The sequence below is a fragment of the Lepisma saccharinum genome, chromosome 13, assembly GCF_977018435.1.
Source record: "Lepisma saccharinum chromosome 13, izLepSacc3.1, whole genome shotgun sequence".
Classification (NCBI taxonomy): Eukaryota; Metazoa; Arthropoda; class Insecta; order Zygentoma; family Lepismatidae; genus Lepisma; species Lepisma saccharinum.
The window spans coordinates 64,236,387-64,256,687 of NC_139241.1; the positions used below are offsets into that span (position 1 = coordinate 64,236,387).

The following is a 20,301-nucleotide window of genomic DNA, read 5'->3' on the forward strand; positions in this document are numbered from 1 at the left end:
CCGGTGAATCTGCACTGGTAACAACGGGGACTGGCCCAAAACGGAAGTTCCGGGGGGTTCGGGCAATACCTTGCCAATGTTTATGTTTACCTTTTTAACACAGTCTATATTTACAAACGTTGCTTTATTTATTGCCGTTCCTGGGATAATTAACAAATCAGCCTTTTTTTGCTGTTATTTGGTAATGCAAAACATGCAGCAAACTTTCGCAATTTGCAACAGCTGATCGGTACTTTGCCATTTTATCAACTATAAAAGTGTAAACACAGATTATACTAGGTGCTGCACGTATCTGTTGGCTGCACAGTGTACTGCTTTTCCATGTTTACCTGGCACTTAACACGTTAGGCGGAGCCCCGACTGCCACTTACGTTACACGGGACTTCAAGTGCTAGGTAACGTTAGGCGGACATTGAACAACCGCAAAATGGTGTTAAGTGGGGGATAAGACGTTAAGCGGAGATGGTGCAACCGGCCCTTAGTATCACGTGTTCTACATTGCTCGAAAACCTTCGCTATTGTTGCCATATTGTCATTCCATTCCTGGACACCTATTTCTTTTTGTATGTCTATCATCATTATTTTGAGTTAAATTTCATTGCCTTTTTTATTGCCTATTTGTATTTTAATGCCTATTTTGAAAATTATAAGTGCTTATTTGCCTGCCTATTTTATATGTTTTTAGTGCCTAAACATCCGGTCTCTACTAATAACATACTACTAACAACCCCATGATCAACCTTGCGTTCTGACGTCACGGGAGAAATGCCTAAGTTGTTAGGTTAGGCTAGCTAGGTTCAGATGTCTTAGCATAAATAAAAATGTGTCAGTGCATTTATGCTAATAGAACCAATAGAACCTAACAAGATAGGCAGGCATTCCTGGTCTAGCTAGTATTGCGAACGAAAGGTTGCTCAAATGGGGTGCAATAAGGTAGATCCCTTTCCATAGCGTCAGGCGTTCCCTTTCTGGCAACTCTGCGAACATGGTTCACTCTTCCCGCGCTAACTGTGACATGTTTTGAGAGAAACTTTATTTAAGTTATGGAAAGTTCATGAAAATATAATGTTTTAATGAGCAATGTTCATGTGAAATGGATTACTTGTGTTCTATAAGGCGAAGGGAACTTACTGGAAGTAAGTGGTTGTGAACTTGTCCGATTTTACATAAAAATTATATACGTTCTCTAGTAGGAGAATTTAGGACGCCGTTGTGGAAATGTGAATACAATGTGAATTCACGTTCGTCTCTTCCATGCTGTAATTGTGTACAAAAAAGTATTTTCTTCTCATGATAAATCTTTGCAGCTACTCTTATTTTTTTAAAAAAATCATAACTTGCATGTTAGTGATTTACACACTTATTTCTTGAAACATTCTCAGTCGATTTTTTCCTAACATAGTTAAGCGGTGGCGCGGCTTCACGTTCTAGAAACTGTAAGTAATCCTTGTGATAACTCAGTATGGTCAGTGAATTTGAGAGAAGCCTATAAGAACGTTTGGTACCAGTTTCATAGATCGGAGACACATTAAAATCGGATATTTTGTGTTTCGCATGGTTCGTACTTGCCAATTGTGTATTGCGGAACATAGTTAAAGGTGCCATTATGCTTTTTATCCGAAAAAAACCCACAATTTTTCACATAGCGAGTAATTTCTTTGACTCCTTTTTTCGCTTACATAACAATCTATGGCGGGCAAATCTTGACTACCGTAGTGGGCATGCAGTGTTTTCCAACATCCTTCACCCAAAAGTACCTACTATCGTGTTCGTCACTTATGCAAATTGTACATTTTGCATGGGTAGCTGATGGATAACCCCATGAACCATACACGGATAGCTCCAAGAACCATTCACGGATAGCCCCAAGAACCATTCATGGATAGCGCCACGAACCATTTGCGATAAAGTTAGTTTAGGTTTGGTTACGTTAGGCAAGCATAGTGAAAAAAAAAAGAATTTTAAACACTGACAGGGGCTCACGTCATCAAACGTACGCAGCATCCGGTTGTCGTAGGGCAAGCAAATGAAAGCAATGGCAATTGTGCGTCGGTGAGATATTTCTCTTGAAAAATACATGATTTCCTGGTTAAATATATTCCACGATGAAAGAAAATACCTCGACGAACGTTGTAAACCTTGGAGAAACTCATTTCCGTAAATAGTTTCTTGTGTAAAATTGAAGAAATGCGTCTCCGATGTATGAAACTGTTACCAAAAGTTCAAGGCTTGAAGAAATTATGGTTTGAAAAGTGGGTTCTTAGTTTATGGTAATACGCAAAATATGCAGTAACTAATCTCGCATGTAGACATGTATAGAATTCAATTCATATAGGGATAGATGTATGTGTATCTTGATCAGGGATAGTCAAAACTACAAATAATTCAGGTGCTGGCCCCTTTCTCTCAGGAACCAAGCTTTCTTTTTTTCCGGGCTATGAAAGTTTGTCGCTCAAGTGCTACGTCCGTGGTCGCAATTAGCCTTACACCCCTCGAAAGATGCAGGGTAGCCCCACAAACCATTCACTGATAGCCCCACGACCATGCATGGTTCGGTTAGGTTAACATAGTTAAAATTTCAGGTTCGTCGTAATATCAGGAATATATATTTCGTTCTTTAAGTATTCGAAACTCAAAATCTTACGATTAACATTGGTTTTCTTGAGAAATCGATTCCGTATGGGCACAACATATTTCTTCATTTTACAGAAGAAACTACTTACGGAAATGAGTTTCTGTAGCATGTTGACAGTACGTGGAGGTGTTTTCTTTTGCCATGGAATCTATGTGCCCTGGAATTCATGTGTTTTTCAAGAAAAATATCTCTCCGACGCACAATAGACGTTACTTTTATTTTTGGCGCTATCCGTCAATGGTTTGTGGGGCTAGCCCCACGGACCATTTCTGGTAAGGTTAGGTTGGGTTAGGTTAGGCAAGCATAGTTAAATTAAAAAACAATCCATGCATAGTGTACAATTTGCACATGTGACAAACACGAAAGTAGGTATTTTTCGGTGAAGGTTGGAAACACTGCATACCCACTGATGATGCACAACGTGACTCAAGTGGAGCCCGCCATATTGTATGTTGCGCAAGCGAGAAAAGGAAGAACAAAAATTACTGTTAATGTGAAAAATGAAATTATTTTCGTGAAAAAAGCAACATGCAACCTTGAAGAATATTTCCCAATGCAGAATACATAAATACTAATGTTAAAAATGCCGAACTAAATGAGTGAGAGATGTTGTGCCCATATGGAACTGTTACCGAGGTTTCCGGACAGTGAAATCTTTAAAAGGCACAAATTAATTTATTCAAACTTGCTTTCGCACTCTTCTAGTATTTTTGCTCATCCTGTAAAACTGCTAAAAAGTCATAAAACAAAGTAAACTTAACATCATTTCACCACAGTTTTTCAATATTGCTTTGACTGTAGAATCTGCCAATACTGTTAATTTTTGTTTCAGAGATCTGCAAGGACTACAACTTGGCCATCCTGCGACTCAAGTGCCACTCGCAAGATGAGTACCATGGTATGGAACCAAACTACTTGGTGCAGGATGTCAATGTTGAGTCTCCAATGTACGCATGCAAGTTCTCCTCTGCTCCCAGCTGCCACCACATTCTGGCCCTGGCTAATGAAGATGGCAAGATAGGTCTTCAGGACACGAACATCAAGAGCAGGAATGAATACACAGAAGGTAAAAATTGGCTTAATCATTGTCTGCCGGTATCAGTGACTTTCAAATTCAGTCTGCTACACTGTGTCTGTATATTCTATGTTGGCAATTTTATAGCGTTAATCTCAAGTAGTGATCATATTAGTTATTTATATTTGCAAAAATTGTTAAAATTCAATTATTTGTAAACAATTATGTTATTAGCCAACCTATGTGGCAAAGTGGTTAGCATAGCATGCTATGGTGCCAGGGGTACCAAGTTTGAAACCCAGACTGGGCATCGTTTGTGAGTGTACCTTCATCAATTCCATCATCTTATCACTCATTCTCATCTTTGTGATTAGTCAAAAGTGGCAGAAATGTGCAGTAAAAATAAACTAAATTTATCAGTCAGTCAATAATATTTTAGTTTGAGAGATGCAGTGTCCCAATCTGCATGGCAGGAGATGCAGGCATGATTCACAGGGTGACTGAGATTTTTTCTGGCAAAGTTCAAGAATGTGCGAGGCTCGTAACTCCACACCCATTACGTCAATTTTAGATACATACTTTGTCTGATGAGAATGAGCTACTAGTATCTGTCAATTGGTACTTTGCATGGCTAAATTTATAGCTGCATCTTCAAAACTGGTTGCAAATTGGCAATGAGGAAGTTGCTTCCCCTTCCCTACTTGGATTTTTAGTTTTATGTTAATTAAACAGTATGCACAGCACTCAGCTCATGAGAAGATGCCCCAAATGAGGGTTAGCTGGGTGCAGGGAAGAAAACAGTCCATTTGGAGATTTTAGGGATAGTAGAAAGACTTCTTCTGTGGTCAGTGCACTTTTGAAAGTGTATGAGCATTAATTTTTTTATAGTTTTTTCATGGTATTCTAGTGTAAGAAGGAAAATTGCTACTGGGCATAGCGAAGCACATGAGATGGTAAGCAAAGTATAATTGATTTCTGTAATCGTGAATCTGCAGAAAAACAATATTTGGTGCCAATTACACAGAGCACAAACCATGCATCTGCAGCAACAGGTAGCTCCTTTTTTCAGTGCACGCACTTTTTTGTATTGTTTATCCCGTACATTATTTAGCAAGTATTCCGAAGAAGTTCAAAGAAAATATATGGCAACAACTTGTGTTCCAGCACCTGTTGCCTCGATGGAGGGTGATATTACCACTTTAGATAAAATTTTCTAGGAAAACGAAATTGCATTATTGTTAAAGAAAAATTATTGATGGCATATTCAAAATTATGATTTGTCACAACTAACAACAATAAATTTGTACTTGCAGTGACTGAACTTCTTAATTTTGCTGCATTTCACATCCATTTCAAGGATACAGTCTTGTAATTACACAGGCAACCTGTAAAGATTTGAATTCTAGTACTAGTGTAACAATATATATTTTTGCATCATCACAAGATAACAGAACTTTCTGTTTCCCCATTCAGGCTTCCTGGCTCACAACAATGCAATCTTTGACGTCACGTGGATGGAGGGGGAGCAGAAGCTGGTGACGGCATCCGGTGACCAAACGGCCGCTCTCTGGGATGTCAGTGGACCAGCCTTCACACACCTGACGAGGTTCCAGGGACACACACGTAGTGTGAAAACTGCCATCTTCAGGCCTCAGGACAAAGGTAAATGCACCAAACAGGATAACATAAAATTGTTATCCATTTGTGTTGTTTACTTGTAGTCAATAAGGCATGTGACCTCATGATGAACAAGCCACAGAAAATAAACCTAAAATGCTATGGCCTTTTAGTGAAACCAGCACAGAAATGTGTGTTTATTTACACACATGGAAAAGTGCTTTATTGAATGAAGTGCATATGCCTTGGGGAGATACTTTTCTTCTTTTTAATTTAATAAATCTGGTTGCACATTATATGTTGGACTGAGTGATAACTTGGGGACATTTATTGTTATTTTGTTTGTAGTGCACAATCAAAAACAAACAATTGATATTAAATAGGTTCTGAATTTATTATGTAACCAAGGAGTATGATGTTGAAAGTATGCTTATGTTAAAGCAGGTATTCTTCTCATACATTTTACTTGACTTCTGTATGATTTTCTCCATGTTTGTAACAGTGTAAAAAAAATTTTTGATTTTCAAAATTAGTGCGGTGCAAGATTTGAAATTTGTACAGTATGTATATTTGGAGTTTTGGGAAACTGTAATTGTGCAGAAATTTTGTCCCAAAAGCAGGTTATGGGAGTCATTTGTCTTTTAAATTTTGCCCCCTGCAATTGTGCCTACAGCAGCCACAATGAATTGAACTGGTCTAACCTACTCACATGTGATGCATCTTCAGTTAAGAGAACATGTTACATACAAGTACATCAAAAGAAGAAAATGGGAAAATACTAAAGCAGCATGACAATCTGCATTACCTGTATCAATTTTAAAAAAAGTTGTTCAAAATATTAGTGGGTGGGTATTCTACTGCCATTTTCCAGTTGTACTTCAAACAATATTCAAAAGTGTCATCATAAATAATGCTGATGCAGCAGTCTGTGTACAATACATATGAAAATATACAGACCAAAGTAGTAGTTATGTACAAAGATGTTCATATACCTCTAAACAACATGGATGTGGACATTCAGCAAATTCATATGAATTGGAACAGGCACATGCTGAATGAGATTAGCATTGTAAGTTGGACCCTTGTTTCTCTCGGTTTACATGTCAATCAAATGATGAGTCGGTTAATTGTTACATAATGTTTACGTGCTGTTACTCAATGTTCATTAGTCGAAGTATCTGTTACTATTAGTACTAGATATTTTTTTTGTTGCAATTAATTATTCTTTGAGATACATTATGCATTCTCTTGCTTTGCAGCTGTGATAGTGACCGGAGCACGAGATGGAATGATAATGATATGGGACAGTCGATGCAGTCATGGAACTTTGCAAAAGAAACCAGACAACTTCATCTCAAACGCTCATGATGTTCCTGGTAGGTGATAAATCAATTTCTACATCATTCTTGTGCCTGCAGATTCAAACATTTTTCTGGAACTGCCTTTTTTGTATGACTATATTCTTTGCATATACATCGAAAGTAACATAACTTAACACCCCCCCCTGTGAGAGCCAGTGCCTACCTACCGACTGCTGGCCTCCTTCATGATGAACCCCCAGGAATTGTAGGTTTCCACGACCATGTTACACTACTCATTCGTAGCTCCCCAATTTCGTCACGTTGGTGGGTGGTCACTGGTCCCATACACTTCCTCCCCAGGAGACTCGAACCTGTACATGTCCAGTAGCCAGAGTCCAAACCATGATGCCTTGACCGCACAGCCACGGTGTGGGAACTACATCGAAAGTAAAGATAAAAAGAACTTAAGAGTAAAAGCAGTGGTGGATTCGAGAAACTTCTACATGGGTTGCACCAATTAAAATCCTCGAATTTTATATTGAGGCATTATATTTAGTGCAAGTAGACTGCAATAATGCCCTCAAACTATTCTTCACTGGCCCTGTATGCAAAAGTAGTTTCAGTGCCCCTGATCTAATGTTTCATTCATGTTTTTTTGTATTTGTTTGTATTTTTGTTATTTAGCATCGCTTCTCTTGCCACTTTGACTAATGTTGGTGATGAGCGATGATTACATGAAACTGATGCAGCAGCGCAATCACAATAACACCCATGCTCAAGTTGGAACTCAAACCAGGAACTGCAGTGGTAAGATTGAAAGCAAACTGCTTAATGTGCTCGACCACCAGCTAGCGCACGTAGAGTTGAAACATTACACATTAAGAGATTTATTCTCTTCGATTTTTAAAATATTACTGTTGAACATGACTACACTGAAAACCTGAAAAAGTTTGGTGAATGCAATAACTATGTTCATTTCTTCCCAGCTGATTCTTTTCCATCGAAGTCGAAGCGAGGCAGAACCACGACGTGTGCCAACTGCGGGAACAGCATCACTGGGCTTGTCTTCCAGGATGAGAACTCCCTCATCTCATGTGGAGCTGGTGATGGGTAAGTGTGGATTCCTCATGTTCTAAATAATCACACATAAAATCTTCCTATTTTATTGGTGCATTTTGATCTATCCCAAGAATACTGGGAGAACTCTTTTCACCGACTTGTCATCATGTGTTTCCCAGCAATCATCATATTCTTATGTAGAATCTGTTACTTGGAGTGATAATGATGAAGCATTCCATAAGTTGCATGCTTAGAGGTGTAACAAAGTCCTGTGACTCGCCTTTCCATCGGAAGTTGTTATATAAATAGAGGTGCACATTTTTGGTAAATAAAATAGCAACATTTCGGTACAAAAACAGTCTTATTTCAGGTTCAAAAGCGGTAAATAATATAACATTTCGGTGTTGTAGCGGTGAATAATCACATCAAAAGTGCTATATAAAATGACATTTTGGTTTTAAAATTGAATAAAATCCTAAATTTGATTTAAAAACTGCCCTTATTACACAAAGTAAACTTATCCCTTCTAATAGCATATTTATGTAATTCCCAGAGTATTAAGTTTATTCCTATGTAAAGGGGTCCATTTTTGCTTCTCAAATATGTACAGCAGAATTAATCAATTTTCCATGAATTGCATAACTCGCAGGATACTTCAGACTTGAGAAAGTGTCGTGTCGGTATATAAACGGTAAATTTCGTGTTTGAGTATATTTCTCATTTTGCATTATTTCGTGACAAAACAGGGTAGGAAAATGCACATCACCTTACAGAAACATGAAGAATGAACATATAGCATGTTATTTCATATTTCCTGTTTTCGTCAAAAACGAAATTGGCATGCTTCTATATACAAGGGTTGATCAAATGAAAAGGTACGAAACGTCGTAACAACGGAGTCGTTTATATAATACCGATGCCGCGATGGGAGAACGTAGCATGATATGTAGGGGTGCGATTGGAGTCACCACGCGGCATCGGAGCATGCATCGAACGCGCATGCGCAGAAGAGAGCAGAGGCTCCGATACAGAGCGCCGTCCTAGTGACTCGGCAGTGCGTGTTCGGACAGGATGGCGTTAACATTGGCAAATTCGACTGTTGAGGAGCAGCGAGGCGTTATCCATTTTCTGACAGCGGAAGGTGTTAAACCGGCCGATATTCATCGCCGGATGGTGAACGTTTACGGGGAAGGCGAACGACCGGGGCTGCTCATGGAGGGTGTGGTTCTGCTCCATGATAACGCACGTACACACGTCTCCAGGGTCACAAACGCGGAACTGACCAGGTTCAAGTGGGAGCAGCTAGACCATCTGCCCTACAGTCCGGACTTATCCCCCTGTGACTTCCATGTGTTTGGTCCCCTGAAAAAGCATCTCAAAGGAAGGCGCTTCACCTCAGACGATGAACTCAAGGACGCTGTGAAGGACTGGGTCGCGTCATGGCCAAAGGAATTCTGGGAAAAAGGAATCATTCGGCTTGTTCATCAATGGGATCAATGTGCTCAGGCCTATGGAGGATACTTTGAATAAAGTATTCATTTACACCGACAGTGTCGTTTTGTACCTTTTCATTTGATCAATCCTTGTATAAAGTTTTCCAGCAGAAGTTGAGAAGTTATGTAAATTGCTCGAGCCTTCATGCATTACACTCTCATTTGAAAGGTGTACTGATAAGGTAAAAGTGCTTAAAAATTTGCTATTTGGTAAATTGTAGTGTAAAAATGATCAAACTTGTGGATTTTAATCTGAAAACCAACCTAGCTTAAACCATGCGCTTTTTTCAAGGGGTGGGGGGTTATTTACTGCCATGCCCCATCCATAGAGCTTCACAGCATAATTGTCATTACATATATCATTAAAATAGACTTTTTAAATGAACTCTTAAGTGAAAGTCAATCTTCGAACAGCACTAAATGGTTCCAGGTTTTAAGTTCTTGTAGAGACATATGCTCCATTCAAAATCTCTGATTCCCTGTGTTTTTGGTAATTTACATGTTGCAAAATGTTCGATGTTCTAAAAAATTGCTTTCTCAACGCCTGCACAGGATCATAAAGGTGTGGGACTTAAGGAAGAACTACTCTGCATACAGAGGAGACCCTTTGCCAAAGCACAAGCTTCCGTACCCTGGGAAGACTGCAAAGAATGGGTTCACCAGCGTGGAACTGGATCCAGGGAAGATGAAGCTATATGCCAATTGCATGGACAACAACATCTACTGCTACAATGTTTCCACCTACGAAAGCAAGCCAGGTATGGATCTTCTTTATCCTACATTAGAAGCATAACAAGAGGTACTTTTAACTTCATGGACGTGGTTGCATTGAATACAATAAGACCATTTTCTTTCCTCGTGGGGTGTGACATAAAGATTACATAAGCGGTGAAAAATCTTTGACTTTTACCTTTGAATTTCGCAGAAGACTAATTTTGGGCAAAAACTGGAGAAGTAATGGTAGATAATTTTACATTAATTATAAAGCAACCAGACATGTGGCCAAATCGATCACGAACAAAGGAACTGCGTGGAAAAATGACTGTAGGTTGATTAGAATGAACTGCCTCTCTCTCTGTAACAGCCAAACTGATATCTTTAGAAACAATGTGATTGTTGCATTTGCAGTCAGTAGGGATTTGCACATTTTAAAACCCTAGGTTGAAAATAATTAAAATTGGTTTGGTAATTTGAAATGTTTGGAAAACTCAGGGGAGGTATTTTTGGCAAAATTAGGGGAAAACCTTGGTATATCAATATTGTAAAATTACAATGCATTAGTTAATGTTCTAGCAGTTTAGAATAGTTGTAAATTGCTATAAAGTACAAGAATCTCTAACAGCATTGTTGGCAGTTTGAGCAGACCCATGTTAATCTTGGCTGTGCCAATTTTTGCCATGTGGATATGCATGCTCTTATCTTTTGGTATTGTTCAGTTTTTCCCTGCTCAAGATATGTAGACTCGATTATGTTACAGTGTAGGTGATGTTTCTGTTTCTCTCACCACTGACATTCTGTAATGCTTTTTCTTCCAGTTGCAAGATTCTTTGGCCACCGAAACTCTACATTCTATGTGAAGTGCTGCCTGAGTCCGGATGGCCGTTACCTCCTCAGTGGTTCCACAGACACGAATGCCTACATCTGGAACACCTCGCAACCTGGAAGACCCATTGCTAAGCTGCAGGGCCACAGGGCAGAGGTGACATGCGTTGCCTGGTGTCCTACGGGAGATGTGAAGGTAAGTGCAGAAAATAATGCTTTGCTCACTACAGATCCTCAGACTGTTAACAAAACAAGGGTGATGTTTCATGAGACCAAAATGGATGCCTTAATTTAGTTCAAACGCCTGAGCATTTAGCCTTTAATTACGGATTGCTTTGTTCTTTCTTCCTTTTTGGATTTTGACCTACAAAAACAAATTGGAAATTAGTGCCAGATAAAATGCAATTGTATTACCATATTTATGAGTGTATAATGTGCACCCTGGTTTTTGATGAGGAAAAGGAACTAACAATTATATCTCTTATGTAATGCGCAGTTCAATTCAGGTTCAACAATGGATTTCTTACTTGTAGGTCTTAAGGCTGTTACTGTGCCGATCAAGAGTAAATTGCATCATACCTATTCAATGAGGAGAATATCCTCTCGTGTAAACTATGTCACCAACCCATGCCACCTCTCCTTCCATTGTGTTTAGCATCCCAAAGCTTTCACTCTTTAACCACCTTATTTATTCTGCAATAGTAGAAAGCAAGATCAAAATTACGTTATGGATTTGCAGTGCTCAGGAAGTCATTTTCTATTATTTCTTGCCCAACAAATACCGCTGATATGCATCCATCCTATGTTTTTGATTGATTTAGGTTATTTCACTTCACGGTTTGTGCCTCTTGGCTAATTTGCGAAGATGGGGTGAGTGATGAAATTGATGAATGGACATTCACAAACAACCAAGCCTGAGTGGGATTCAAACCCGGGACCCTTGGCGTCGCAGCACGATGTGCTAACCACTCGGCTACAGGGTCCGGCACGCATCCTATTTGACGGGAGGTGCATGCTCAAATTCCGCCTAGCTGGCCCCCGTCCGGATTCGAATCCTGCCTTGGGCATAGACATTTGTGATGTCTATTCATCAATTTTATCATATCATCACTCATCCCCATCTTCGCAAATTAGCCAAAGTGGCACAAGAAGCGAAGTAAAATAGATCAAATCAAAATCGAATTCCGTCTGAATTGCACTGCTTTTCCTTTTCTTTCATCCAAAGTACCATTCAAGAATGTTCCTTCATTTTGTGATGAGCTTATTTCAACCGCATTGCACATTAGTGTCGCTATCTTGAATGGAATACTGTTGCCATATTCAGAAACTGTAGGATTTAAGTGTCACAAAATAATGGAATGGACCCTGTAGTAATATGCACCATGGTTTTTGGGGCCAAAAATTTTGGAAAAAAATGCACATTATACATGAGTAAATACGGTACCTTCAGAAAGTGGTGATTCCAAATTTGCATGATTGCAATCTAGCAAAATAGTTTTAATGCTTCTTTCCTCCCCTCATTAGGCACGTGAATGTGTATGCACAATCACCTGTTCTGACATTCTCTATGAAATTATAAATTGCATCCTGAGGAATACACATCATCCTTGAAAAACATTGTACACCTAGAAACCAAAATCTTCATGTCATCACTTCGCACAGTGTTGGATGCTAATGAAACATTAGATATTTTATCTTCTTTGAGTGGAACGTGATTTTATTTATTTTACAATGAGTAAATGGCCAATGGGCTTCAAAGGCTTGCAGATAGTCTTTCAGGGTGCTTCAGCCACCAAGGCAGACACATTATTTGTGGCAGTTGTGCTTGCAATGAAATAAAGTCATCCTTGTGTATTTCAGATTGTGACGTGTTCTGACGACTTCCGATACAGAATCTGGAAGGTGGCTCCAGAGGAGGGGGAGGATGATGGATTCCTGCTCAGAGGTTGGGCGGAGTCTGTCTCGCAAACAGATGAAGAGTTTGATGCAGTAAACAACCCTGAATCTTCTAGTCCTACCAACAATGCAGCCTTCGAGACACCAAAGACGTTCAAAAAGTGGGTTCAAAATCAGGAGAGAACACCCAAAGCTTCTGCCTCTGAAACGGTTGACATGAGCCCTCAGGATTCTTGTGGAAGCAACAGCAATAGTAGCAGCATGAGTGCACTTCACCTCTGCTCCCCCTTTTCCCTGTTCCAACCGAGGGGCTTTGGGGGTCTGTCACTCAAGGATGCAAACGAGGGAGAAAACATTGAGAACAAGCTCCCTGCCACTTTTAGTGAACTGTGTGAAGGTGGCAACGCTTCGGTGGCGCAGAGGAGCAGTGGGGATAAGAGGAAGGTTTTGTCCCCCGTGAAGACTGATTCGGGAGAAAACATATGCGGAACTGTGAGGAAGGGTAGGAATCTCTTTGGCTCAGATTCTGGCAATGGGGACAACATGAAGGAGGTGGACCTGGGAGTCGAGAAAATATCTGGTACAGTGTGCGAGAAAAGGCAAGTGAACCGTCTGGAGTTTTCACCCACCCTGAACCTTCCAAACTTTGTTGTTGATGGGCAGCTGCCGCGTCGCCAGTACTCATCCAGTGCAAAGAAGAACCGTCAAGTGGATTGGCTGACGAAATTGAAGCAAGAAAGGAAGAGGGCGAAGAGTGTGGATTTAACTCCAAGGTCTGCACAGCGGCGGTCTGCAGTCAAGAGGAAACTCAAAACTGAGAATATCTCGCAGTTTTTTACAAAGTCAACATAATGTATTGCACAGCTTACTCCTAGTTCAATAGAAGAAGCAGCATCAATTATACCACATTTCTGGTGATAGGCAGTGCCGTTGGTTTGGTGGCACACTTTCTTTGTGTCAATTAGCACAACTAAACCCCTCAGGGGCGAGAAAAATCATGTTGACACTGCAACCAACCAGTACATGCCTGACGAAGCTGCCAGAAAAAAAGTGGCAAAATTGATCGCACTTGAAACCTGTATAAGACAACGTAGTCAAAACTAAAGGTTACATTTTTTTTGTACTATCAACAAATAAGACTGATATTTATGCATTTCAATTGCAAATGTGGAATCATGAGCTTTCTGCATTTCAATTTTTGTATGAATGTCCAAATGTGTATGTGTGTGTGTGCTGTCTCTAAACTTAACTTAATTGTTGCAAGTTCTCATATGCAGTCTACTAGCATGTTGATCCTCATCCATAATTATTGCCCTGTACTGACTTTCACCTTTGATGATTATTATCAGAGCAAATCTAACTTGGAATCTCCAGTTTAGTGTCACTTTGGAGGGGAGAGACTCTCTCTCCCACCTGTCATGCTGTTAGTTATTTTGCATGATTTGCGGAAAGACTTCAACAGTTAAATTCCATATAACACACTGCTTAGTCGATATGGTCACTTGTATTTTGATGCTGGTCTGATAATGGCACTGCTTCATTTACATGTTGAGCCACTAGCTTAACAGCATCTGTCACTATTTATCTATTTTTTTTGTGATTTTATCCTGTATCATCGTAATGTCTTATATGACGTAAAGTCCTTCTTTGGAGAATTGGAAATTAGACCAATGACAGGAAATATGACTTTGATATTTGGGCTATGAAATAATACATAAACACTGTTGTAACATAACTCTGGCACATGTCAGCATTTTGTAAGATATTCAAGATTGTGCAGCAGTTTGCAATCCTTAATTGGGGTTCATACTTTTTTTAAAAAATGTTTTTATACAGTACATTTAATTTGCATGTATTTCTTTTTAAAGAAACAATAATGTTGAACTCCTCTTAATTTTAAGTTGGGTCCTGGTAAAATGACATACTCTTTGTCCATCTGCATATCACTGTTCTCTCTCTCCCTCAACCAATTTGGGTTTAGAAGGAAGCTACACCATTCTAATTTATTTCTAGAAGTAGTGTGAGGCAGACTGCCAGTGAAACAAGTATCTCAGTATTTCAAAAAGTTCCTCTGAATGTATCTTCTATGGTATTCATGTTATTAACTGTCAGAGTTGTGTGGCTTTCATTTTTTATTTTACTTTCTGAAAGTTTTCTGCATATTGAGTATGTTGTATTTCTCTGAGAAGACCTAAAACCACGGTTCCACTGCAATAGGAAATACAATAGTGTGTGTACTATTCTGTAATGCTGTTCTGGAATCATCTCCGGGTTTATATTGTAAACAATTTTGTTTTAAATGTGATACATTTGTTATTGTGTTTTGTAATATCCTTTATAAAATATTTTTCTTCTCCAAAGGTGTTTTGTTTTGTACACCTCATCCATTCTTTGCATCATTGTAGTTCCATGCAAGGTGTCAAAACTTGGTAAGGTGGTATTGGATAAAAGTGTAAGAGATTTTAAGAATATAACCTAACAGCATGGTTTAAAAAAAAGTAGCTGAAATTAAAGCAAGGAACATGAAGATAAGTGGAATGGATTTTTTTTTTTTTAACAAAAGAGCCTGGCCCCCTTAAAGTTATTTCACACTTAAGAAACTGCAAGTGGTACACTCATCTCGGTATTCAGCATTTTGTTTCTTTATAACTATTTGCAGAACGGAAATGCAATGTAATGTATAAGTATATCAATATAAGCTGTATAAAACACACCTTATTACTAAATTGGTTGACCCTATGCAATGGAAACTTCTTAATGAATGAGGTCTGGCAGAGATCGATCTTTTGGACATTACTGTATTTTCTCAAAATAAGGGGAAATTGAACCCTCTGATTTATATTTGAATCTCATTTTTGCCACTAGTGTGATTGCAAAGGACTGAATAGACTACATCACATTAAACTTAATGACCTTAACATAAAAAAAAAAAATCGTAAATGCATCAATTTTCCATTTTATTGATGAGGATATGTTTCGATTACAGGACATTGAGACTTTCCACTTAGTACACACGCAAAAAAAAAAAAAAAAAAAGGGTTATGTCTCCTCCCCTTGTGTACAACCCAAGTGATGCTGCTTTGAATACTCCCAGATGAAGATGGCGCCCGTCACATGGACATTCAATGAGCGAATCAGTCCCTGCTGTGGAACTTCCACACACACATCTACCAGTGGCAGCAAGTTAGCTGGTATCCCCTCTTTCTCGTTCCTACAAAAAAAAAAAAAAAGTCAAAGGCTTCTTACAATTTCCCATTGAAGTTTTAATGTAGAAAAATAGTTTTGTATTCGTAAAGGTATTGATTAGTTACCATTTTTCTTTATTTCCCTCCCAGTTATGTTATAGAAAGCACTATATTCCACAAGCTTTCCTTTTTCAAAGAAACTTGATTTTTATTATTTAGCATCGCTTCTCTGGCACTTTTTGTTAATCACAACAATGAGGACGAGTGATATTGTGATGAAAGGACTCTCACAAAGAAACAAACGCCCATGCCCAGTTCAGGATTCAAACCTGGAATCCACAGCATACTGTGCTAACCACTCTGCCATGGAGGTCAGCTTTTCAAAGAAACTTTCCATAATGTGAGTCCTTTCATCACAATATCACTCGTCCTCATTGTCGTGATTAACAAAAAGTGGCAGAGAAGCGATGCTAAATAATAAAAATCAAGTTTCTTTGAAAAAGGAAAGCTTGTGGAATATAGTGCTTTCTATAACATAACTGGGAAGGAAATAAAGAAAAATGGTAACTAATCAAACATTAATCACAATGATAAAAACAAATGATGAAATATACATAAACACAGTGATGTGTCCTTCCTCTGTAGTACATAACACAAATTTCTGTAAACAGTTCTTTCACGTGCATTTTCATTAGCAACATATTGCTAAATTATGTAGCCTTCTCCACTCACTGTCTTCTCATCCCTTTTAAGTCCAAATATTTTCCTAACGCTTTTATTTGCAAATACAGTACCCTTAATTTATGCTCCTTTTTTAATGTAAGGGACCAGGTTTCACATCCATATAATACTACAGGCAAAATTACTATTTTGTATATTTTAGCTTTTAGTTTCTTAGATATTATACGAGAAAATAAGAGTTTATGAAGAGAAACGTAACATAAGTCTGGTTTATATTTCCTCTTTAACATAATTTTAATTTGTTAGTATTACTCGTAAGTACTTGAATTTGGAAACAGATTCAAATGAGATCAATAATTAAATTTTGATTATTAACTAACACTTGGTTTCAGCCTGTAAGCATATATTTAGTTTTCTCTTTGCTAACTTCAAACCTATCTCTTTAGCTGCTTTTCAAAATATTTTAGTATTATTCTGAATTGTATTTGTTTCATCCCCTAATCGTCTGCATATGCTAAACATATTAACAACAGCTTGGACATTGTTCATACATCATTGGTTCCGTACATAGCCCTGCAGTCCAAGGTGTTATGCTTTGGGCTCCAGCTACAGGTCACATGCAGGTTCAAGTCAACCTCCCTCCCAAGATTTTGGCTTCTGTATGGAACCAGTGGCTCCGAGCATGAGGAAATTGAGGAGGTACAAATGAGTGGAGTAACCCAGTCACAGAAAACCTAAAACAAGGACTGGAGGTTTGTCGTGCTAACCACACGTCACCCCGTAACTAGTTGGATGATCTGCCTCAGCAGGTGGGATTAAGGCCGGTAGGTAGGCCCTGGCTCTAACATGCTGTTGCGCCAAGGGTTTCATGCATCATTGTAACATAACAACGAATCTGTATGTCTATCCATGGGAGTCGACAATGAATATCATAACTTTTACAACAGTTAAATTTTCATAGAAGATGGTATATTTATTTATATATTGTAGAAAGAAATTGGCTAGGACACTGGCTAAGGAACTGCTAAGATTTAACAGAGAAAGGATCCAGGGAAGAAGATATCATGTGATAGATATTAAATGGATCTTATGCTGAAATGAAGCACAGCAGTATGAAGAGGTGTTAAGTCATAGTGAAGAGTTCTACGACATTGTAGTGTGACTTATAGTGACCTTTTTGTATAAACAAGAGATGCCGATACATACCCCAGCAGCAGCAGGCTTTTCACAGGGAACCTGAACTCTGTGAGTCGGATGCTGTTTGCTGTCTGCTCTGCAGCCACCAGCCGGTACCCTTCGTTCTTCTTCTCCTGCAGGTACTTCGGAAGCAGGTGGGGCTTCACCTGGCAAAGAATGTGTTTGTTACTAGGCTAACCATGCAAATGGAAATCAGTCCATGCATAAAGGATATTCTTGTTTGATTAAAAATAACACCTCATAATAGCATGAAATTGGTCTTAAAAGAAGTGAGAAAATAGCGATGAACGAAATCAAGCTGCAAAATCCATGGCAAGCCTTGGTCCTCAAACAACTGTTGCACCATGAAGTTTAGTTTAACCATAGCAACTGACGCTTCTACATCTGCCCCTAGTGATAAAATCTAATATTTTCTTTCAAGCACTATTTTTTAAGTAATTATTTTGACAATTGTACATACGGTGTGTAATTTTAACATTTTCTCATTTTACTTACTCTAACAATGAAGGTAATAGAAATCAACAAAGAAAGTGGTTAGTTGATCAAATTGTTAAGCTTTATGGCTTTGTTGCCTTCTGCTATTGTTTAGTTACCTTTGTTTGGTCTGATGTATAGTTCAATTATTACATTTGTTTAGGGATTGGTTTCATAACCTCACTGAAAGGTTTCCTGATCAGAAGTCTTCGTTCTTGCTCACACAAAGTACAGTAAATCGAAATGGGTAGAAAGCAGGGTGTTCCAACATTATTTTAGCCAGCCAATTCACCGGGTATGAACCCAATAGAAAATCTACGACATATAATGACAATGTGTCTCCTGAACAAGAACTTCTGTAATTAACGGGAGCTCAATGAGGCAGTTGTTAATATCTGGTACCTAGAAATTGACTGAAACATGTTCCTGTTTAGTTGCTAGCATGCCTCGTCGACTTGAAGCATTACGAATAGCAAAAGGTGGACATACGAAATACTGACTTCGGGCAAAGAAGTGAAATCGTACATTATTATACTGCAATTAGATTTGGTGATATTGTGTGAGCAAGAAGGAAACCAATCCCTAAACAAATGTAACAACTGAACTATACATCAGACCAAACAAAGGTAACTAAACAATAGCAGAAGGCAATAAAGGCCATAAAGCTTAACAATTTCATCAACTAACCGCTTTCTTTGTTGATTTCTTCATTATTACCTTCATTGTTAGAGTAAAATAATCAGAAAATGTTAAAATTACGTACAGTATGTACAATTGTCAAAATAATAACAAAAAAAAAAAAATAAAACTGCTTGAAAGAAAATATAAATGTTATCACTAGGGGGCGATTCTTTTTTGCCGTGGAGTATATTTATAGTAAGTAGTGTGCAACATGTAAGCTAAATGTCATAACAACAGAACCTTGTAGGGTCAAATATACCAGGGTGCGAAATACTGGGGGGGATTTCCCCCTTACCAACAGTCATGGCCTCAAAAACCTCCCTGCCAAAAATTTTCGGGGGGGGGGAGTTTTTGTTGCAACAAACAAAAGATAAACAATAACTTTTAATTTTAAATATACTGTACTAAGAATAATATCGAATACATACACAAATTAGTGTAGTTGTGAGTGTTCAATGCTTTCTCTCTCTCAAGAGATAACTAACAAATCTACATCAATACGCACAATACAAGTAGAAAACAAGAATGGAAAACAATAACTATGAAATCTAATTGATTTATATTAACATAAAGCAAAAACTAAACAAAAACTTACACATAATAAAACCACTTCAACTATTTCATATTTTATTAACATCTTTTACTAGTTAGTAAAGGACGTAGTTCAATACTTTATAATATCTGATATATTTAAAAGTAACAAATTTATTTATTTTTGGATAATTAATATTAATAATATATTTTTAATTTAGTAATTTATTTCTACTTTTAATAACATTATAAATATGTATATTGTATAATTTATATGTATGTTTATGATTTAGCAACCTGAAATATACCATTGGTTGAAGATGCAGTTGTTGTAATTGTGATGTATGTAAAAAGTAACAATAAGGTACCGGATAATTGTCATCGATCTTAGGTCCTTCTTTTATAAATTGTCACCAGGGACAAAAGACAGAAGTGCATACTAATGAAGCACCACTTGATGGTTAACTCGGTTTCCTGCCACTTGGTGATAAGCCACACGTATACTGTTGCCAGTGCATGTGCATGGTTCCTCCATTACGAAAGCACTGGCACGTCAGCAACTAATAACGTGCCAAAGCCATGACCCTGACAACTACGAATGACCAAAAATATCCAGAATCTGGAACACGTAACATCTGGATTCGGAAATTTTACTATCTGAGTTTTGGAGGGAAAAGATATGCAATAATTTTTCCACAATTTTTAAAGGTAGAATTGGTTAACAAAGTTTTCATAACTCATATTCCATGATGATGAGAGCAATGTATGCGCTCGAAACGTTGTAAGCTAACTCCAATCTAACCTGGTTGGTAACCCGAGAACACGTGTTCGAATCATGTCGCCAGGAAAGCTACAATTCCTAAGTTCTCAAGTACTTTACATGAACGCCGGACCCTGTGGCTGAGTGGTTAGCACATCGTGCTGCGACGCCAAGGGTCTCGGGTTCGAATCCTGCTCGGGCATGGTTCTTTGTGAATGTCCATTCACCAATTTC

At 38.3% G+C, this 20,301-nt stretch overlaps 2 protein-coding genes across 4 annotated transcripts in view; one reads left to right on the top strand and one right to left on the bottom strand.

The window, feature by feature from the left end:
- Window positions 1-972: 972 nt before the first annotated feature.
- Window positions 973-14,834, top strand: l(2)dtl (WD40 domain-containing protein denticleless). Its single transcript, XM_083134352.1, has 8 exons — window positions 973-1,136; window positions 3,468-3,701; window positions 5,124-5,312; window positions 6,527-6,643; window positions 7,555-7,678; window positions 9,673-9,878; window positions 10,656-10,858; window positions 12,523-14,834. Exons 1-8 carry the CDS (start codon window positions 1,094-1,096, stop codon window positions 13,408-13,410), a joined length of 2,004 nt encoding a protein of 667 aa, XP_082990478.1. The 5' UTR covers window positions 973-1,093; the 3' UTR covers window positions 13,411-14,834.
- Window positions 14,835-15,513: 679 nt separating this feature from the next.
- The window catches only part of LOC145997380 (tRNA (guanosine(18)-2'-O)-methyltransferase TARBP1), a 36,865-nt gene continuing 32,077 nt past the window's right edge, over window positions 15,514-20,301 (bottom strand). For all 3 annotated transcript variants that reach the window (XM_083134354.1, XM_083134355.1, XM_083134356.1), the window contains exons 10-11: window positions 17,631-17,767; window positions 15,514-15,769 (exon numbers count right to left, since the gene is read on the bottom strand). In XM_083134354.1, the coding sequence (XP_082990480.1) occupies window positions 15,598-15,769; window positions 17,631-17,767 (309 nt within the window). In that variant the 3' untranslated portion in view covers window positions 15,514-15,597. The remainder of the gene's footprint in view (window positions 15,770-17,630; window positions 17,768-20,301) is intronic.